General features: G+C 32.0%; 1 protein-coding gene across 3 annotated transcripts; it reads right to left on the bottom strand.

Annotated features, from left to right (window-relative positions):
• Positions 1-837: 837 nt before the first annotated feature.
• On the bottom strand, positions 838-20,060 carry LOC148601825 (cytochrome P450 4F12-like). 3 transcript variants are annotated; one of them, XM_088556359.1, is made up of 12 exons: positions 19,985-20,060; positions 15,563-15,737; positions 14,827-14,974; positions 13,425-13,606; positions 12,393-12,517; positions 11,982-12,044; positions 10,439-10,562; positions 9,819-9,963; positions 8,428-8,557; positions 7,221-7,499; positions 6,568-6,633; positions 838-4,778 (listed from the first exon to the last, which is right to left on the bottom strand). In XM_088556359.1, the coding sequence occupies exons 2-12, from the start codon at positions 15,728-15,730 to the stop codon at positions 4,676-4,678; spliced, it is 1,533 nt and encodes a 510-aa protein (XP_088412485.1). In that variant the 5' UTR covers positions 15,731-15,737; positions 19,985-20,060; the 3' UTR covers positions 838-4,675. The 3 variants fall into 3 exon arrangements, with proteins under 3 accessions (XP_088412485.1, XP_088412484.1, XP_088412486.1); XM_088556358.1 differs by having other exon boundaries at positions 19,990-20,037; XM_088556360.1 differs by lacking the exon at positions 19,985-20,060 and adding an exon at positions 19,168-19,958.
• Between the last annotated feature and the right edge of the window lie 1,943 nt (positions 20,061-22,003).

Genomic DNA, 22,003 nt, shown 5'->3' with positions numbered 1-22,003 from the left:
TGTCAAGTAATGGAGTCCTTTCACTATACAGCCTTAACTTCCAAATTTTAGTACAGAGTCTTGGCTTTACTTGCAATAAAAGCAAAAAGTTAAACCTTAAGTGCTATGCATGGTATACTTATCTTTTGTTTCGCACATGGAATTTAATTTGTCTCAACTTCAGCACTTTTTCAATAAGCCAAATATCATCTTACACTGCTTTGATTTAAGCCTACATTTAATTTAACTGGTATTGTTTCTTAAATGTCAGCTTTCTTTAAAACTATTGTTTTATATATGCCGCCTATAGAATTGATGATTCAAAGAGTCTCCTGATCTGGTGATAGTTTCCTTTTGTGCAGGAGGTCAGGTGTTCAAAGAGCATATTTCTATGAGAACAAATATACTTCAAACAAAGTTTTAAAAGTACTTTTATTCTAATTTAAATTCCAATAACTTTAAATTCATATATATTTTTTGGCACATTAATATTATTCAGTAAATAATAGATGTAGGATCACATACATAATAACATTAATCTCTGTTTATCTCATATGATTGCCTTTTTTGAATTATCTCCCATTATTAATCTTGTCAATTATGAGCACAGACCTCATTAATTAAACTAAGTAGACAAGTAATAATTTTCTTAATTCAACAGATCGATCCCATTGCCACAAAACTTTTAAAATATGTAGTCTTAGAATATTCCTAACTACCATGGTAACTCAAAAAAAAAGTCATGTCATAAGCAGATAAGAATATTCTCAGTTTTAAGTTTTGTGGTAAAAAGGCTGCAAATGACTGTCTCAACAAACCCGTATAAATACCAGAGCAAGTAAAATGAGTAAATCTGAGTTGTACTTTTTGCATAAGGATTTTATTTGTTTGAATCATAGATCACATACAGCTGTTCAAGGAACCTGTCATTTTTTTGTATCATTGCAGTTTAAAACCTGTTTCATTTAAAAAAAAAAAAAATCAATACAAAAAACAACAAAATATTATCAAAACATTAAAGAAATTACAGGAAATGACCAATTACCAGGTACAAAAGAACCAACATTTATAGCACTCTAGTTGTGATTCTGAAAAATAAGCACCATGAAAAAGGTTTCATAAAAGTACCTATTGGACAGACAACCTTACATCTCATCACAAAACAATACATGCACAATTATGATACATGCAACTGTTTTAACATAAAAAATTTGTAAAACAGTTTCAAAGCAGTTGCTGAGGCACATTAGAAATTAAATAATAGTCTGTAAGATTCATGCAAATTCTGTAATATCTGATACATCCCAAAAAAAGGGCTACATATCTTTTTTATTTTTGTTATTAAGTTGCTTTGTAGGTCTATATGATGAATAATTATTTATTCAAATCTGTCTGCTCTTAAGATAAAATCCAAATTAAAAATCTAACAGTTTCTATTGTATTTTAGTGTCATTCACAGAGTTATCTCCCTTAACTTTGAACTATATAATTTTTATTTCCAAAGAACAACGGTTATATGAAAAGTCACATGTTAATTTCTGTTTACTACAACATTTTAAATGAAATATCAAACATCTTTGTAGTCCACAAAGAAACAAAATAATATTCACACTCATTATTATGGTGAATGTACATGTTTATTTCACCATGCTATTGATTTTGAAAGTGCAATCAATAGACTGGGGTTTTAATACCAAATCTATCATAAATACTAAGTGGTTTCATAGATAAATCGAATGTCACAACCAATTTGGATTGAAAGGACAGATGACATCACCAATTCAAATGTCCCCCAGTAACCAAATCAAGATATCATCTTCATGTTTATCACTTCCATATATCATAAAAGGTGAAGTGCATTCAAATTGACAATAATACAAATTACTTTATCTACTTCAATGAACAATTTCCTGAGTAATTATTTTCTTAATAAAACATTTTTGTCACGTTCATCAAAAATATTCTTTAACTGTGGTAGAAAATGATTTTTTCCAGAATAACAATAATAATAATAATCAAAAAAATTACAGTAAAGTTCTGTGGGGAAAGACCTTCATTAGGCATGATTGATAATTCCCAGATACAGAAAATGCAAAAAAGAACAGCTTTCAATTGTCCCCAGTGTAAAAAAGAATTTTCTTATTTCCAGGTTCGTAACTTCTGTAAAAATCATTCAACAATAACTAAAGTCGAACTTAATCTGTAACTTCTCATAGTAAGACTACATACAAAAGATAAAATCATTTGGTAAAAGCATTACAAAATCAATGACTGAATTCTTCAAATTTGCAAACGTGAAATATTCACTGTCAGCGATTTTGGCATACTTTAAACATCCTAAATGGAACAAATGTGACAATGTGATATGCTCTAAAATCAGGGGATTTCCGCTGAAATTTTGGTTCCCTTGATATTATTGTGTACTCTTTCGTAATCATTATGTATGACCCAAATAGCTATATATAGATATTGGTATAACATATATATGAACTTTATATAACCAATAGTAACGAAGGCCTGTGTTTGAATTGGAAACTGGGTAATATTACATAAATTCAATGCTTAACTGATCATTTTATCCTTTAATGTAAACTTGCCGTTCTAAAACAAGCAAAAAACGTGCATAGACATGTATGATATGTTCTATAAAAGGTACGTTGTATCGTTCTTTGGGTTGCTTATGATACTGACTGGGAACAAGTTTATGAACCAGATTTAACAGCTGGCAATGAATATTCATAAATATCTGGGCATGCTAATGTATATGACCAATATAGTCTTGTAACTAGCCTTAGTATCTGAATCGGAAACCAGGTAATGTCCAAAAATTACTGATCATTTCATGAAATCTTCCCGTTCTCATAAAAGCAAAAAACCCATGTACAACACACGTTTGATATTTAAGAGGTACATTTTTATCTCGTATGAATCTGGAACTACGATGCTTTGTTGGTGAACATGGCAAAGATCTGTTGGATTATGTGGCTTATGACTACACATTAATGCAAATCATATGCGAATATTAAATACAGAAATTATGAGTGCAAAAAGTCGCTAACACTATTAGCGATTTAAAAAGTGTGGAAAACTTTAAATTCACTGAAATTTTCTAAGTCAAAAAAAAAAAAAATAAGTAAAAATCATTCAACCATAACCAAAGTCGAACTTAATATGTATCTCTTCATAATAAGGCTACATACCAAAAACAAACTTGTTTGGTAGGAGCATTACAAAAAAAAATGTGGAAAATCTGGACAGACGCCCAGCATTTCCAATTCCCCTTGCAACACGTCACGAGGACAACAATGGCTTAGCATATACACATACATGTTTACAAAAAGGACAACCAGTGTAAATGTTTGTGTGACCTTTCAAGTCAATTATCCTTGATACATACAGAATACACAGGCATATATTGTTCTTTAATTCACATGAAATTCATGCGATTCTTACATGAAGTACACTTCATATGATTTTCCATGTGAAATTTTAAACACTCAAATGTGTAAATATATAAATAGTACTGTTTTTGAACTGGTTTTAGTGACTATCATATACAGGTACTGTGTTTTTTTTTATAATTTAAACACGAATATTAACAACAGTACATGTATGAGTTGAATACTACAATGAATAGCCATGTATCCCATGCTGCTCCTAAAAAACTTGATGTGCAAAAGTCCATAACTCCTGTAAAATTTGTTTAACCAAAGTAGCAATGTAATATGATGAAAAACATGGTGACTAACAATCCGAACAAATCTAATAAAAGGGTTGAGCAGTTTCCAATGGGTTTCAGGGTTGCACCCACAAAGTCAACAGATAGACACAGGTACTTCTATTCCACCTCCATGTTGTGGCAGGGGATAATTATTGACCAATGGGTGAATCTGCTAGTTACAGGAAAATCCCAGTCATGATTCATGTTGTATTATTGATTTTTCATTTTAAATTTAGCTTTCATCATTGTGAAATTATCAAACGTAATTAATCCTTATTTTCACTATAAACATGATCAAAATGCAGCATGTATGTGTGCTGCAGTAAAGCATTTCTAAAATTGAACTTTAAAGTTTTTCTAATGAATACATAAAGAAGTGAGTAAGAAAAATAATATCTTTTTTTTTAAATCAAGCTCATTTCTAATTACTTTTTGACCCACAAATTATGATACAACCAAAATCATTTGTGATGTAACAAACAATAACAACCAATAAATAACTTGTTTTCCTAATAATAGAAACAACTGTTAGAAAAACATTGCATTGTGGAGAAAGGTTAAAAAAGGTCAAATATTAACAGCATTACGAAGAGGTTTGATTACATTTTCATTATATAATAGTTGCTTAAAAAGAGAACATTATCCTGACAAACTAACTACCCTATTGCCTAAAGTTTTGATAGTGCCCCGAGTCACAGGGGAAGGCATTACCAATGTTGAAGGTAATATCATTTCCCAAGGGCAGTCATTATATTGATAATGCCCTCTACATAAACAACTATTGTGTTTATTTCATTGAAGAGTCTGAAGAGGGCATTATTATATGATAATGGTCCAGGCATGATCACATGATAACACCTCCTGACATTTAAATGCACATTAATGAATACCACATGACCATGTTATAACCAATAAGAATAGCCTATTTTTCTTTGATATAAAGTAATTATTAATAACTCCACACTACAGTGTCCTTCAGAATCTAGGATGAGCCAGGAGTTTTATTCCATCTTCAGCTCTCATTACAACACTAATTTTCTTCTTAACCACAAGATCTGGATCTGGTTGGAAAGTAAATCTGTAAAAAAATTTTAGGTAAAGTTACAAAGTCACCATTCCTGTCCTAACAGCTTTTTTGACAATATCCTCATCCTACTAAGAAAGCTGTTTTTATCTACAAATAGAATGCCAAAGGTAACAGATCTACTGTGAAATGAATACTGCATAGACTAGAGATTTTGCTACTATGAAAGGGAAAGTTTACAGCTGGAAAGTCAAAATCATCCATAAAATTTTTGTAGTGATGTTATAGCAAAGGCAGTACTTAGTTCTGCTCCCAAAACTGCCTACTTTTTTCAAAATGGCATTTGTATACAGTGCAACATAGAACATACGCAGATAAATTCTGAGCATTATCTGGATGGTGAGTTTTCACTGATGATCTGTTAATTCAGTCCCATGTAATAAACACAGATCATAAATTACTTAATCAGCCTCATTAAACTTGTAATACATGTTTTTATTGATATTTTGCAACAAAGTAAAACAAACATTTTCTTACAACACAGAAGATTCACAGTATGAAATATAGTGGATTCCCCTTAATTGCATAGGAACTATAAAAACAAAAACATTTCCAAATTTATCCATGTACAAATCCTCTTATTTGCATAACATAAGACAAAAAATCTGAAAATTCCTCTTAATTGTATAAATATTTTTTAAGATTTACTAAAAAAAATGTACCTAAATGGGCAAAACAATAATACATTTAGTGGAAGACCTCAGTTTTCTTAAGAAACTTTTTACAATATTTTATCTTTTCTTTGACTTCACACTAAAGCAGGAATATAATAAGACATGAGAAAAGAGTATATATAACCACTTAAATATTGAAAACATTCTGTTAAATGAATATTCCTGTTAAGTAAAACTCAAGCTAAGAATCATGTAAAATAAGATACATGGCATGGTTGGAAACCCTAAATATTTTTATTTTTGAAATTTTGTTTAAAATGCTTAAGTAAATAGAAAATAGGTGTCTTCCCATTTATCCAACTTTTGAAAATTGTCTATTCCCATTTATCCAACTTTAGTTTTGGGTTAATTAAGGAGTTGTTTGTTTTGCACTAAATAGGTGTCTCCAGAAAAATGACAAGAAATATGTTTCTGTATGTTATTATAAACATTATAGGAAAATATGTCAAAATTGATTAAAATTTGAAACTTCTTGGTATTTTGTAAAAGAAAAAAAATGGAATAAAAACTAAGTATTTTATGAAAATTAAAGTGTAAAACATTTATATATTATTTTATAAAAAATGAATTAGTTATTACTGTCAATCATATAACTAATTTATTGTAAATTTAGGAATTGGGGCAAATTGTACTTTTAATTATCTTTATTGAAACTGAATTTCATGTGAAAAATTGTGACTTTTGTAAAATAAAGTATTGTCTATTTAATTATTTTTAATGATTCTGTGTGATAATCACACGTAACAAAACACTTCCTTATTATTGCATTAAGCCATCCAAGCATCCGAGCCAATATATTCAAGTGCTCAAAGTGTCATCCTATGGAACAGTGGTATAAATAGGCCCTCAGTAAAAAATTCGGGAACAAATGAACAAAATACAACTTTACCATAAAATGAATATACAAATACAAACAGCTTAATATTATCAGGCAAAATTAGTACTCTCATGTATTAAAAATACTAAAAAAAATCTGAGAAAAAAATGTGTAGCCTTTTTTGGGGTATACCACATATTACAAAATTTGCATGGTTCTTACAAAGACTGGTACTAAAATGCATACTTTTTTTCACATGCAATTAACAAGAATCCACTGTAAATAAATATACCTTTGTAAAAGTCTTGCCAATATCACTTTCTGTTCATTCATTGCAAAGTGTTGACCAATACAATTCCTGAAGAAGAAAAAAACGTTGCTATAATTTTCAAGATTAAATCTACATAACTCAGGGATGATTTTACGAAGTCTACAAACAAAGCGGAAATTGGAAATATCGGAAGTAAATATACAGTAAAAAAAGAATCATAACGATAAAATCAAGATTTGAAATCGGAATTCCGATAAAAAGCAGGAAGAAAATCACCCCTGATAACTACATATGTAAGTAGTCCAAGATAGATTTTCTTCCCTTTCAGGCATTTAGTAAAACATATATCTGCCTTTGATAACGTTTCTAATTTATGAAAACATAAAGCTTTGAGGATTTTCTCACAATTTGCAAATTAAAAAAATGTCATGATTTAATAAGCAACTTAATCCAACCTGTTGTAGATAATAAAAAGTATGGTGAAGAATTTGTTCATGTACAATTTATACACAGAGTTATATGTATTGAAATATCAAACAAGACACTTATATTGTTCACTACTTATATTCAGAAAAATATCTCATAGGTACATGTATTTTATGTGACAAATTTCAATGAATGAAAAAGATATGAAAAAATAAATATTGAGTTATACAGAAAATAAGGAAGTTTACCTTGGACCAGCTGAAAACGGGACAAAAGCATAACTGTCACGGTTCACTGAATTTTCTGGCAGAAACCTTTCTGGCATAAAGTCATCAGGATTTTCCCACACTTCCTCATTGTGGTGTAAATTATAAATCTGGATTGCTAATGTTGTATTGGCAGGAACCTTAACTCCGTCAAAATCCATCTCTTGAGTAGTGATCCGTGAAATAAAACTGACTGGACCATGAAGTCTCATACCTTCCTTAATACACAGTGTTAATGACTCTAACTTGGACAAATCATCGCTGCAATAAAAAAAATTAACACAATCACCTCACTAACTGCATGAACAATGAATATATTCTAGGATCAGAATTAACTTTTGAACTCTAAAAGTATTTATCCCCTTTCATTTTTATTCCACTGCTTGTTAAGTTAGGGCTAAACTCAACAATGAAGTGGTCACTTTACTCAATGGTAATACTGAGAGATTTGGGGTGATAACAACCATAAAATCACTCAATCAAATCTTTTTAACTTTAACATAATACTTTGGACAATAAAATCAATATGATGAAGATAAATTGAAATTTAGGAAATAAGGGTAACAACAAAATTACAGAACACTACTGGAAATCCGTTTCATAAACAAGTCAAGTCCAATTAAATCTGGCAAAATAGATCTTACACCAACGGAGCAGCTGGTATTGCAATTGTCCTAAATGCAGGGATATTTCTTAACAACAGAGTAATTTTGTATTTAATTTTTTTTTATTCAGCTTTACAAATTATGTCAATGAAAACATTAGCTTCAGTTATAAACCAGATTTAGGACACTGTATAGACAACTTTCCTTTGAAAAAATTAAATACATGTACATGTACTCATGAGTCACTCATCAATCAAATAAATTTTAATGTGGTAGCCTTTTTTCAGCTGAAAAATCCAGTAAAAATTGATATATTGCAGAAATTTGAAGAAATATGAAGAAAGCACTCTTCTATAGTGATGGAGATAGCACCAATTGGATTTATGTATTCTTAGTCTGCATTGTTTCAATGGCTTGGAGAATACTCAATATCAATATGCTAACTCCATTTTAAATAGAATTTTAAAGAAAATTTTAGAGATAGGTGTGCTAACTCCATTTTAAATAGAAATTTAAAGACAGTTTTAGAGATAGGCATGCTAACTGCATTTTGAGTATAAATTTAAAGAAAGTTTTAGACATACTATTCTATATCTTTGGTATCCTTATCTTTCAATACATCATCTATTTCATCTTGTATTCTAGTCTGCCAATCTGGGTGCTGTGATATGGAATATAGAGTCCAACACATTGAACTTGTGGTTGTGTCATGACCTGTTGGTACAGAGTTCATAGAGTTCAAAAGGTTATGTGCAGCTGCATAATATTAACTTGCAAATTAGTTAAATAGAAACATTTTGACCAAAATTAAAGCAATAAGTTAATATTTTTCGACTTAATTAGCATAAAAAAAGAAAAATGGATTTATGATGTTGCTCAATTGTACTTTCTTAAACAGTCTAGAAAACAAAGAGTTAACTCTGAGTGACTTCATTGCTGCTCGGACGCCAACAAACAAACAAACAACTCTGAGTGACTTCATTGCTGCTCGGACGCTAACAAACAAACAACTCTGAGTGACTTCATTGCTGCTCGGACGCCAACAAACAAACAAACAACTCTGAGTGACTTCATTGCTGCTCGGACGCTAACAAACAAACAACTCTGAGTGACTTCATTGCTGCTCGGACGTTAAACCCCCACAGACAAACAAACAACTCTGAGTGACTTCATTGCTGCTCGGACGCTAACAAACAAACAACTCTGAGTGACTTCATTGCTGCTCGGACGCCAACAAACAAACAAACAACTCTGAGTGACTTCATTGCTGCTCGGACGCTAACAAACAAACAACTCTGAGTGACTTCATTGCTGCTCGGATGCCAACAAACAAACAAACAACTCTGAGTGACTTCATTGCTGCTCGGACGCTAACAAACAAACAACTCTGAGTGACTTCATTGCTGCTCGGACGCCAACAAACAAACAAACAACTCTGAGTGACTTCATTGCTGCTCGGACGCCAACAAACAAACAAACAACTCTGAATGACTTCATTGCTGCTCGGACGCTAACAAACAAACAACTCTGAGTGACTTCATTGCTGCTCGGACGCTAACAAACAAACAAACAACTCTGAGTGACTTCATTGCTGCTCGGACGTTAAACCCCCACAGACAAACAAACAACTCTGAGTGACTTCATTGCTGCTCGGACGTTAAACCCCAACAGACAAACAAACAACTCTGAGTGACTTCATTGCTGCTCGGACGTTAAACCCCAACAAACAAACAACTCTGAGTGACTTCATTGCTGCTCGGACGCCAACAAACAAACAACTCTGAGTGACTTCATTGCTGCTCGGACGTTAAACCCCAACAAACAAAGAGTTAACTCTGAGTGACTTCATTGCTGCTCGGACGTTAAACCCCAACAAACAAACAAACAACTCTGAGTGACTTCATTGCTTTTGTCATAATGATTATTGAGTAAAATGACCTGCATATTTTTTTCTTAATTGCAGACCCATATTTACCTTCAAATAAAAATGTATCCACTTCATTTCTTATTTCAAGGGGAGTTAATCCTTCTTTATTTTCATCTTGTGCAGTGAGCAAAATATCCAGAAAATCCAAGTATCTAGACTTTTTACCAGTTTTATTTGGAAGTCCTTCTACTTCCTGAAAGAGTCAAAATGAGCTAGTCCTTTGATTTCTATGACCATTTCTGTTAAACACATTTAAACAAAAAAAAAAATTAACAGGAAATTACAGCTGTTATTATGTTTCCATTATAGTTGGATTACTTATTTCTTATTTTAGACTCACTGATTATTTTTGTAAAATTGTTCAATTTCTAAGTCTCTGCAAATTAACAGGAAATTACAGCTGTTATTATGTTTCCATTATAGTTGGATTACTTATTTCTTATTTTAGACTCACTAATTATTTTTGTAAAATTGTTCAATTTCTAAGTCTCTGCTTCACACTTTAGTTACAGTATTTTTCAATCTAAAATTTCTTAAAATAATACCAGATCCTGGTACCTTTACTTAAGTCTGAGAATATTCTTACTGTTAGTGATGTCATAAATCTGCAGGCTTTGGCGTAGAGAGTAACTTTTTGACAGTTTTTCATTGTTTTTCAAGACATTTACCAATGTTTTCCTTCGTTTTTCAATTATATCTTCTGATACACCATGCACATAATCACATGCTTCTTTGAATTTTTTTCCTAACGCAGTTCTGTAGAAGATGAAATTTGGGAACAAATACAAATTCCTGAAATTAAAATTGGAACTGAAAATATTGAATTAAAACAAGCTCAAAAATAGCTTTACTTGAACTTTAAACATATAGAGCTCCTTAGTTGGATAACCTCCCCATGTGGGAATCTGACAATGAATATCATAATAATCCTCATATCTATATACATATGATGCGTAATTTTCTAATAAAATCCATTGTGTGTATACATGTACTTAAACAAAATTGTTCATATAACTAGTAGAATAAATAAAAATTAATGTTTAGTTTTATAATACACACATATTCTTATGAAGATTTCTTATTGTTGAGTGTCTAGTAAGGAAGTTGAGTATCAATTTATTAAAAGTAGAGTATCAAGTTTAGTATTGATTCTGAAAAGTCAAGTATCTATCCAGTCAGAAAATACAAGTATTCAGTCTGGAGAGTCAAGTATCCTTCCAGTCAGAACAGTCAAGCATCCCGTCAGAGCAGTCAAGCATTGAGTTAAAAATGTTGAGTATTATGTGTCCTTATGGAGTGCAACAGGGTAGGAAACTCACTTAAATTCAAGCCAGTCCTGAATACAATTTTTCAATATATTTACTATATGGCTATACAGATTTTTGCTAAAATTAGTCAGCCCTGCCAAAAAATAGCCAGTCACAGGCTAGAGGGCAGGCTATTATTTGTAACTCTGAGTGTAACATATAATAGATTTTAATTTACAAATACAAACATTTATTGACATTAGACATTTAATTGTATATTTCTATAAAAATAAGAAATTTGTCAGATTGTTTCTAAACCTAGCACATGAATCTGAAAAAAAAAATGTTGCACATACTCTTCGTTGTGCTAAGAATATGTCAACTCAACCATTTACAGTAAACATGAAGTAGATAAGTAAGGAACCTGGAAAATGGAGTATGTGTCATCATGCCAAAGTAGTATGTGTACCAAATTACTAAGCATTCCCTTTAATAAAAAAAGCTGAGAGATCTGTTTAAAAAAAATTCACTATACATCACCTAAAAAAATACTAAAATGTACAAAATATCTTAGGATTCCCTCTAATACATGTAGAAGCTTTGGTCAGACAGGCAACTTTTTGGAGGGTAACACATACTACCTTGCCACTTTGTGTGTGTGTCTTTGTTTTGGGGGGAGGGGGTTAATGAGAAGAACATCCAGGGTCTTTCTAGCTATGTTCAAATTTTTTTTCCATATACTTGCTGAGGTTTGGTCATACAGTAAAACCTGTCTAAACAATCCCAACTTGGACTGTAAAATATGTTTGATTTAGGCAGGTGAAGTGTTTAATTCATCCAGGTTCAAAATATATTTCAACTGATATGAAGGATCTTTATGAAGGTGTCTGTTTTAGACAGATATCTGGTTCATTCAGGGTTCAGTTTATACAGGTTACATTGTATCTATTCACCTGATACTTACAATGATCTTTTAACCCAGATTTCTGTTAATTGTTCCACAGCATTAACATATGGATGTCTTTCCCTTCAAAGACAATTCAGAGGCAAGGTAAAATAAGTTTTTTTCAACAGAGAGTTATGCCACACCTGCCATGATTTTAAGTGCTATTCTCTGTAAGAATCAAGCAGTAGGTGAAAAATGGTGAAAAATAACACACGATTCTTTTCATGAAATCTTATTTAAATTGTTATATCATTCTTTTTTAAGAATTGGTAATTGAAGGTATTAATTGTATCAAATACATTTCATTCACTAAAATTAGCAACCATGAAAATTACTATGTTTACAGTAATATGTAAGAAACATAGACCAATTCGTTCCCCTAGGTTCCTTATCAAACTTTCCCAAGTTTCTTAAAAAGTCTGATCTTACCCAAGTTTCTGGCAGTCACTTTGATAAGAGAAAGCACATCTCAGTATGATATCCAAGGAACACAAACCAATGTTAGAAAACAAATCCATTGATTCATTTTTCTCTGAAATCCTGGTTATCTTATCCTAAAATAGAACACACATATATATATATATATCAGTAATGAATAATTACGATCATTTCTCCACTCAAGATGGTAAAATCAAGATTTAAAACATGCAAACTTTAGTGAGTCTTTGCAAATCAAGTTTTAACTACTAGTAATTCAAACTGTTAACTCAAAAATAATTGCATATTTTTATAAATGTACATGTAATTACTATGGCAAAGTTTACATTGATGCAAGTAGTTTTTAAGGGTTTATTTGGTGTTATATGAAATGGACTTGGTATGTTGTCCCTTTGATTTTCCAGATATTATTTTGTCCAAGGATTTTCCTTTGTTTGTATCTAGGGTATTGCTACTTATTATGATGTGAATGAGACACAGAGAAAAATTTTCTGCAGTGCAATAAATTTATCAATAAGAGTTTAAATTAATTTTACTGACCAATAGCCCTATTTAAGCTAAGTATAATGATTATTTTTTAACAATTTCTGAACTAATAGAAGTTCACTTCAATTTCTATTACAATGACCTAAAATTGCCAGATATCTTGAGATATTTGAACTGAAAGCCTATCATTACTCAGATTTTTACCATATCATTTTAAGAATTGTTTCATTTGATTATGCAAAGAGTGAAACAAAATGATGAGTTGAAAATCCAAAAAGCATGAAATATAGGTGTTAAGTCTCCTGCTTTTGACCTGAGCCTCCCAAACTTTCGTTGAAAATTCAACAATTTTCTGCTTTCATCCCTGTATCAAAGCAGGAGATTTTTCCAGTCTTATTTCAGCTTAAAAGCTTAAAAATTACTTCAATTCACGTCACAGAAATAAAAACTCATCAAATTTTTAGACAATGTTCTCCCGCTTCAGAAATTTGGATGATTAACACCTATGCATGGAGAGATTATAGTATTGAAACTTACAATAAGAATATCTGTTGCCTCGTTGTAAACTTTAACATAAGGTTTCAGTATATCAAAGTGGAAAGCTGGTGTCAGAAGTCTTCTATTTCTAGCCCAATGATCACCATTTGCTATCAGTAGCCCTTCTCCTAACCAATCTAAACCCATCATGTAGACAGTACCTAAACCTCTAGGTTTAGGCTCTGTAGATATAATAAAATATGTTTCTAAGTGTTCTAGCTCCCCCCAACGACCTTCATAAAATATAAAAATAATAGACAAAGAGTTCATGAAGTAATGAGGAAAGTATAAAATCACTATTTTATTATTTACAATGGATGAGTACCCACATTTTTTCTCTCCAAAATTTGGAACATTTATTTTTTTTTCAAAAAAGATTCCAGCCATTCCCCCTTTTCCCTCACTTACGGTCAGCGTTTTAAAATTTAATCAATTAACAGTTCATAACTAATACTACATGTATCAGCATGAGTAATATACATGTAAAATGGACACAATAATACACCACAGAGTGAAAACAATAAATTCATGCAATTTCTTGTAGCTCAAAACCATATTATGGAATACAATTTTGGACCAAATGTATGTTGTCAGACTATCTGCACATCTATATTTCAATATTATAGTCTTTATGGGTCCAAAATTATGCTTGCAAACTTTGGCTCAAGGTATAGAGTTAAACTTGAAATCATTGGAGTGCATACCCTGGGCCAGTGATAGCAGCAACCCCAACTTTTCAAAATTGCAGGATCTGCCATTGTTTATTCCAACCTGCCAACACATTATTCTGACTCTAAGCCAACCATTTATCACTCTATCTCCTTAAAATACTCTGTACATGGCAGAGAACAAGGAGCTACTAATTATAAAGTCTTTTTAAGTCCAATGGCAGATGTTTCATGCATCTCAGGATGAGAATAATGGACTAATCCAACAAACCTTATTCCCTGCAAATTAAGCTTTATCTTTATTGTGCAAGCTCACAGAAGCAACAGCTTGCAGACAAAAACAACTTTTTTAAAGCAAATATGTAAATATTGAACCCACAAAAGCCTCAACTTTACCATATCAGATTTAACAAACAAACACTAAATCTAGAAATAAACAAACAACAGCAAGACCAAAATTTTATCTGGGTAATCACTACAAGTGCACAAACAACTAAATTGCTTGGTTAAATGGAATACTGTGAAAGTACTATAGTTCGTGGGTACCAATTTCATTATTTTCATAAGTAGGTCAAACCACAAAAGTTAGTTCACAACGAACAGTAGATTTCCATTGATGTGTATACTGAAAACTTTAAAACCAAGAATTCAAGAATCCAGAAAGTGAGTTTCTTCCCTGATTCATGAAAATTGGTATCCATGAATTAAAGTACTTTCACAGAATTTGAACTTACCTGAAGTTTTCAAGATGACTTTCATTGTATCTGGATGATGAACAACTATAATTGGCCTAACAAACCCAATCCATAATCTGTGTAATTTGGGATATTTGGAACATCTTTCCATCTGAAACTTTAGCCCTGCTTCATTTGGACCTGGGTACTACAAGATAGGAATGTGATTGATTTAACTCACCATGATATAACCTACCTAATTCAATCATGGCATCAATCACATCACATGGACCTATATTTTCATTTAGGCCACTGCAAAATATTATAAGAAAAAAATTCTAAAAATATATGTAGTTGGCAGTGTTTGATTTTTATATCATTTTTAATTAAAATTGTGATATTGCAAATAGCACTCCAATTCAAAATGCTCTGCTAACAAAGTGTCATTTTAATATGGAATTATTTTGTAATTTAGAAAATGACCAAAAAAAACCTGTAAAACTAACCCTTATTCAGGAGGTCATGACTATGGGATAAGATTAGTTGGATAACAAAAGTCAAGGAAATCTTACCAACACCCCATTTCATGCACTTGTATTGCATTTCTTTGCATCTCTCATCAAGCCAGACAAAAATATCAAATAAATAAGATACAAACAATATACATGAAATTGTACCAGCAAATATTTGATTTCAATTTACCTGGGCCTATATCCTAAGAAGTCCAACTCCATGATCTTTTGTGTCCAAAATATTTATTACTTATACAGTGTACATGTATTCAAATTAATCTTACCAAATGAAGATGTCCCCACAACCAATGCTTCTCCTTTTCCCCGGGCATGGCATCATAAATAGCAACCCATTTCCTGTATGCAATAAACTTCTGTATAAACTGAGCCAACAAGACAACAAGGGCAATAACTCCTACAATACTGGTTAAAAGGGCAGGCTTTTCATCCATTCTGATTCTAAAAAAAATGAATACATTTAAATATAAATATGATAAATAGAAATAGGTATTCATAATATAATTTATTCCTGTTCTTCTGTTTACTGATTATTTGTTTAGTAACATATACATGTAGTGTATCAAGTTTGAATCATACCTCTATGTCAATGATTCATGTTTTTGCGACTGCAGCTCTAGAATGGTATAAATTTACCTATTACACCACAAATGATCCCGTCATTCCCCATTTCACACTGCCAGTATCCCATTCATCACAGAAATTCACAGTTAATCACAGAAAAATCAACATCCCCCATAGATCCCCATTTTACTTTGTCTAAATCTAGTAAACATGAGCTACTTGGTGACTGCTAATTTACATCCCTGCATTAAGTGTAGTGTATTCAAACATATCGGTTTACATGTATATGCAGCAATTCCTATTAATTAAATACATTTCCTATCTGAAGACATTTGTCAGATTTCAAAATATGAATTTCTATTTGTGAAAGATCCCAGTACCCTTTACTGACCAAATAAGCATACAGCATGAGTATGGGCAATGGTGAATTTAGAGCCCCCTTCCAAAAACACAATACAACCAATCCCCACCAATTTTATAAATAAAAGTAGTAAGCCTTTCTCTTCTCAGCACTCATTTAATTTATGTCCCTCTCTCATCGTGCATTGTTTATTGTGCGTTTACACATTGTTTTGCGTTTGTTTAAACGCACGATGAACACGTTCTTTCCTTGATTCAACTGTTATTTTTATATTTTTTGCTATTATTAATTCATATATTTTCATTAATTCAATTTTCTATTTTTCCTTTCATCATTATTTGTTAATATTATTATTTTTCATATTCCGTCTATCATGCGTTTAAACGCATCCTGTGAGCGTTCCTCTATCGTGCATGCTACAGGGATTTGTTAGGCATGATAGGAGCGTTTGTTTAAACATGCATTTGGTGAGCATTTAGCATGCTTTTAAGTATCGTGTGTGCAGGAAACCTAAATGTCTCAAGGAGTGTATGTACTACCAGTATTTGCCGGACCCACAATTAGACTCAAGTGTCAAATACTTGTTGATTAAATGTATATTGTATAATATTTTGAAATGTGAAAACAAGGTAAATTTAAATAATTTTTGATCAGTTGTTTATGTTTCATATTAACATTAAAATTGATTATCAAATTATTTACAGAATCAAATTATAGATTGAAACATTTAAGTCAGGTCTTTTGCTGTAATGTTGTGTTTATTGTGCTGTAATAAGTTATAAGAAAATTCAGTTACTTTTCTCATTTAAATTAAGTTTTTCACGCTACGATTTAGGACTCTATAAATTTGACCTTGATATTTCATCCATACTATGACTACTGTTTGAACACCATGTATTTAAGTTTATATGTAAATATAATGTACATGTACATGAAATTTTACATGTTGCTCAACATTATGTACAAATGTATTCATTTGTCCATTCTGACACACGCCCCGTGCAGGTCCGGGTGTTAAAAGAATAGGCCTGCAGCAGCACTAAGCTTGTCGTAAAAGGCGACTAAATAGTGCTCAGAAACCTAGCCGGGGGCTAGGCGCTCTGCCCACAGAGCAACTGGGATGTGTGCCCCAGGTGGTGGAATGGGGTACCCCTGGCATGTTACATGCTGGGGTTGTCAGGCTATAATACGGAAAACCTGACCGCAAACCATAGTGGTGCACCGTGTTGTCTGTTGGGAAAGATGCCACGTTCCTCGCACATTAAAGAACCCTGCTGTGGTATTCGATAGGAGTAGGAACCTTTGCGCTCCGCCACAGGAGGCTAAATTGCCCGACCTTACCCATCCCTCCCTTTTGCTAGTGACAATCAAGATTTGTCGACCCTACTGTCCTTGTGTCCCATCCCGTTTTTCATTTCATCATCATTTCATGTTCATTTTATCATCCGTTTCATGTTCATCGTCTGAATATAGCTGAAATATTGGTGCTCGGACGTTAAACCCCAATAATCAATCAATCAATCAACCATTCTGACACAAAAATTGTAATGATATTTATCAACAATTTGTATTTCACATAATGCAGGCATACTTTTTTGAAAGAAATTTTAATACTGGTACTTTCACTTCAATGAAATCAAACATGGTGACCTGATCATGCCTGCCAACGTTGGAAATTCCCCATGGGGGTTTTTAAGCTGAACGACATGTGAACAGACATTTTCGGGGCATATTTTGCAAACTGTATGGGTTTTACTGAGGTAATGAATGAATGAGACAACCACTTAGTGACTCTAGTATTAAAGGATCTGTTTTAGTTGAACAGCATGTGCATGCAATGTAGTAGATTGAAGTTTGTAAGCCACTTTTTGAGGTGGATTCCTTCAAACCTTCATGTAATTGAAACTCTGAAATTTCAATTCATGAAAATAAATGAGAAAATGTTTATTTACATTAAAATGTATTTCTACTATTTTAAGATATTTTGAGCACATTTTTAATTCATACCATTAGTAACATAGAATTCAGTTCAGTTTTAAACTTCTATATGGTTTAGTCCCGACAGTTTGCTGGTCTGTGCAACCCATTTTAGTATATTGGTGAGGAGTAAGTATAAAAGTACAAGCTTGGGCATCTCTTTCTTTTCATTAGATGCATAGCATGAGGTACAACATATGTGGAAATGTAAGATATATTCAAGAATGTTGCTACCAATTTCCAAAATCATCAATACTCAAAAGGAATAGTATTTCTTTTAACCATTGCAAACAAACTTATGGGATATATACTGCACTGTTGAAATTACAGCAAATGTGAAAACTGCAGGGGAGGTAATTCATCATGTATAAACAATGGTAATTTTATAAATTTTTAAATACGTGGTTCTACAAATTTTAGACTGTATTTGTCAAATTAATTGTAGAGTAGAAATTAATCTTTAGAAGATGATTATCTGTTCATAAAATAGTGGAAGATCCAATAAGGGCTCATTTGCTTATTGTCAATTACCATTGATAACCCTGATCACCTAATTACTCCTCAGAGATTATTTACCTGGCATAAAACATACCCTTACCTGTAAAGACACCAATTAACACCTTTTGTCATGTATTTGATTCTTCTAATCAAAGAAATGAGATTGAATTGGGGGGTTTGAGATCGGTGTTTTTCAGGAAATTTTGAAAAATCAGATTTTGGGACAAATTTGGTAGAAAAAAATCATATTGGCTGGACAAATGGTCAAAATAGTAAAAACACAATTAAATCATGTAAGTTTGCAGGTATGAGTGATTATCTTCAAACCTGATACCATTTATATTATATTTATTAACATAAACTCAAGATAGTGACTTTCATGGTTAAATTATATTGCCTATGATCACAGATTGTTAAGCCTCTGTTAGAATCAGGCAGTCCGTGAAACATTACAGGTATGACAAAACACACCATTTTGATATTGTAATGAGGCAGGATGGCCCACATCCATTGTAGTAGGTAGTTACATGTACATGTAATTAACTTGACTAAAGGATTCTTTATCTGAATCGGTTGTCACTGGCTTGTCACAGCACGGTCTAGGACTAAGGCTCAATCCTCCACAGCAGAGTTTAATTCTGTGAGTCAAATCATGCTCTCCTGTTACAGTAATTAGACTGCTTGCATCAAGGAAAAAAACACACCATTTTCCATATCTTTTTGGTAATTTGAAAATGATCTGAAAGTGAACATCTCAAGGGCAGGTAACTCTGTCAAAAACCTCATTTTTCTAACATTCTATTGAAAAATATTGGACAATATTGTGCGAAATGCTGTAGGACATCTAATTATAAGCATTAATTTATGCCTTCAGATGTCAGTGGGACCCTCTAAATAATTCATAAAAAAAAACCAATCTCCTACTTAGGTGCCTGTGTCTGTCAGTGATTGTGAGATTTGCCGCATTCGAAATCGAAATTTCTCCAGTTAATTTTTTTTTTTTTTTGCTTAGAATGAAAGTAATTAAAATTAAATCTATATATACTCTAGTCAAAACAAATTGAAGTGATCTAGAATCTGTGATAAATACCATCCCAAAAGGGATTTAAAACTGGTCGCGAAAGCTTAACCTGGGCAAATCAGGGTATTATAGTAAATGTGCTTTGAGAAAACTTAAATTAACCTGAACTAAATGGAACCAAGTCACAGGTGATAAGGCTCTAAAGCAGTAAATTGGACTTACAACCTTTGTTTTTTTTTTTTTTTTTGTCAATGTTAACTCAATTACCTTACTTTATGTTGTTATTCATGGGGCACAGGTCTGATAAGGACACAAGTATAACGTCCTCAATATTGACATTAAGCGGAATAGTCTACGTGACTGTTCGGTCATTTCCGTGTGGGTCGAGGGAGGCCGAGTTTTTACGATTTAAAGTAAGCAAAAGAGCTTCATGTGACACAGCATGATACGACCGCAGTCGCCGAACCTTGAATAGTTAGTGCAACTGTGTACACAATACATATTAGTCTTTTCAAACATTTCAGCATATATATAGGGATTAAAAGTTCATTAGGACACAATAACTGGTTTAGACACAATACTATGCACAGTACCAAATTCGAAAATTAATTAAACATTTTCAAAATTGGACCAAAATTTTTTTTAAAAGTCGATGTTTTAGGCTGTGGCATCTTTCACCCTTTTTACTCGAAAACAGTAATAGATATCTGATTGAAAAAATCATAGGAATCTAATTTTAAAAAATAATTAATTCATAAATTTGTTTAACGGAAACATAGCTCTTTTTGCTCTAACAACAATTAATTTAGACTCAAATCATCAGAATCTTTCATTTTTGTTCACTCACTTTAAGTACATAATTTTTTTAGCCAAAATTTTAAGGAGGTATGGGTAAAGTTTGATTTTTATTTCTTTTTTTCCAAAAGTACGTATTTTTTACATATTCAGAATAAACAGAGGAGATTATCTTTCGTTTGGTACATAAATGTACCAGTTGTATGTAAAGGTTTTTTTCTCTTCACTGTACGTAATAGAAGCTAATTGAATCAAAATTGAATACTTAGATTTGATGTAAACATATTTGATTGTCAAAGACAAATGGATTAGACACAAGTTGTACAACTTATCAATGCCTTCTCCTAATATATACATTTGAATAATACATACTTATGACATTTACAATAAATAGTATTATTCACGAAGTTACTATAGAAACAAAATACTTAAGTGACCCATAAACATAGATGCATGCACTGCGGATTAAGCATGAATAAAATTAGACAGGCATATCGAAACATATTTACTCAAATTGAATGTATTATGTTTAAATGAGTTATAAGTTGAAATTTTCAAGACACACACACATGCATCAATGTTACAGTGGAACATGATAAAAATAAACACAAGTAGTGTTCACGATATACCCTACAAGCTGAATGTAACGACATTATATATATTCATCTGAAAAGCGCATAGTAGCTTCAATGAACGTTTGAACATAACTGAAAATCAATGCGCTAAACTCATAACTCAAATTATCATCTCCAAAACGCAAAGTGTGGAGACAAATATTTTTTCCTAGACCAGTCATTGTGAAAAAGCATCTTTCGTTGCACAGTAAATTTTCGACAGACGAGGAAAAAATGTTCTGCGTCTTCTGTCATAGCTCCACAAGAACAGCTTTTATCCAAAATAATATGTGCTCTAAATAAGTCGTTTTTCACAGAACTACACTTACTTCTAATTCGTGCATGAGTCAAATTCATAAATCGTTTACCAAAGAGGTAAAACAGTGGTGGCCTACTAGTAGCATTATTATTACTATATTTTAATTTTAAACGTAATTTAAATATATCAGAAGAAGGTGATTCTCGTAAGGAGAGATCCAAATTGTTCCATAGGCTCAATGTAGCTGGCAAAAATGACAGGTAAATCCGATAAATATTCAGGACAATGTCCATTAATCATATTATATAACAAAAGAAGCTTCTTTTGTTCTCTTCTATCCTTTAATGTTTCCCAACCAGTCTCTCGATAAAGTGAATCTCTACTAGCATATGATGTTAAACCCGTAACTATTCTGGCTGCTTCAAGTTGGATTTTCTCAATTCTTTCTGAATTGACTAATCCACAATTATCCAAAACTTCGCTTGAGTATTCTAGAATCGGTCTTATGAATGTAAAGTAAATCCTCTCGAGGAATTCTCGATCCAGCTTAAATTTTAATTTATGTAATACATTGAGTTGCTTAGAAGCTCTCTCAGTTAGAATATCTATATAATTTGT

This window comes from Perna viridis, chromosome 12 (genome assembly GCF_037379345.1).
Source record: "Perna viridis isolate PV_CMFRI_1.1 ecotype Kerala chromosome 12, ASM3737934v1, whole genome shotgun sequence".
NCBI classification, from domain to species: domain Eukaryota; kingdom Metazoa; phylum Mollusca; class Bivalvia; order Mytilida; family Mytilidae; genus Perna; species Perna viridis.
The sequence above is the reverse complement of the archived record's forward strand: the minus strand, read 5'-3'. Positions and strand labels throughout refer to the sequence as shown.

Coding starts and splice junctions, on each gene's coding strand:
- LOC148601825 (XM_088556358.1), bottom strand. Junction 12,518..13,424: donor AGGCAACAGATATTCTTATT/GTAAGTTTCAAT, acceptor GTTCTATTTTAG/GATAAGATAACCAGGATTTC. Junction 6,634..7,220: donor CCGTTTTCAGCTGGTCCAAG/GTAAACTTCCTT, acceptor TTTCTTCTTCAG/GAATTGTATTGGTCAACACT.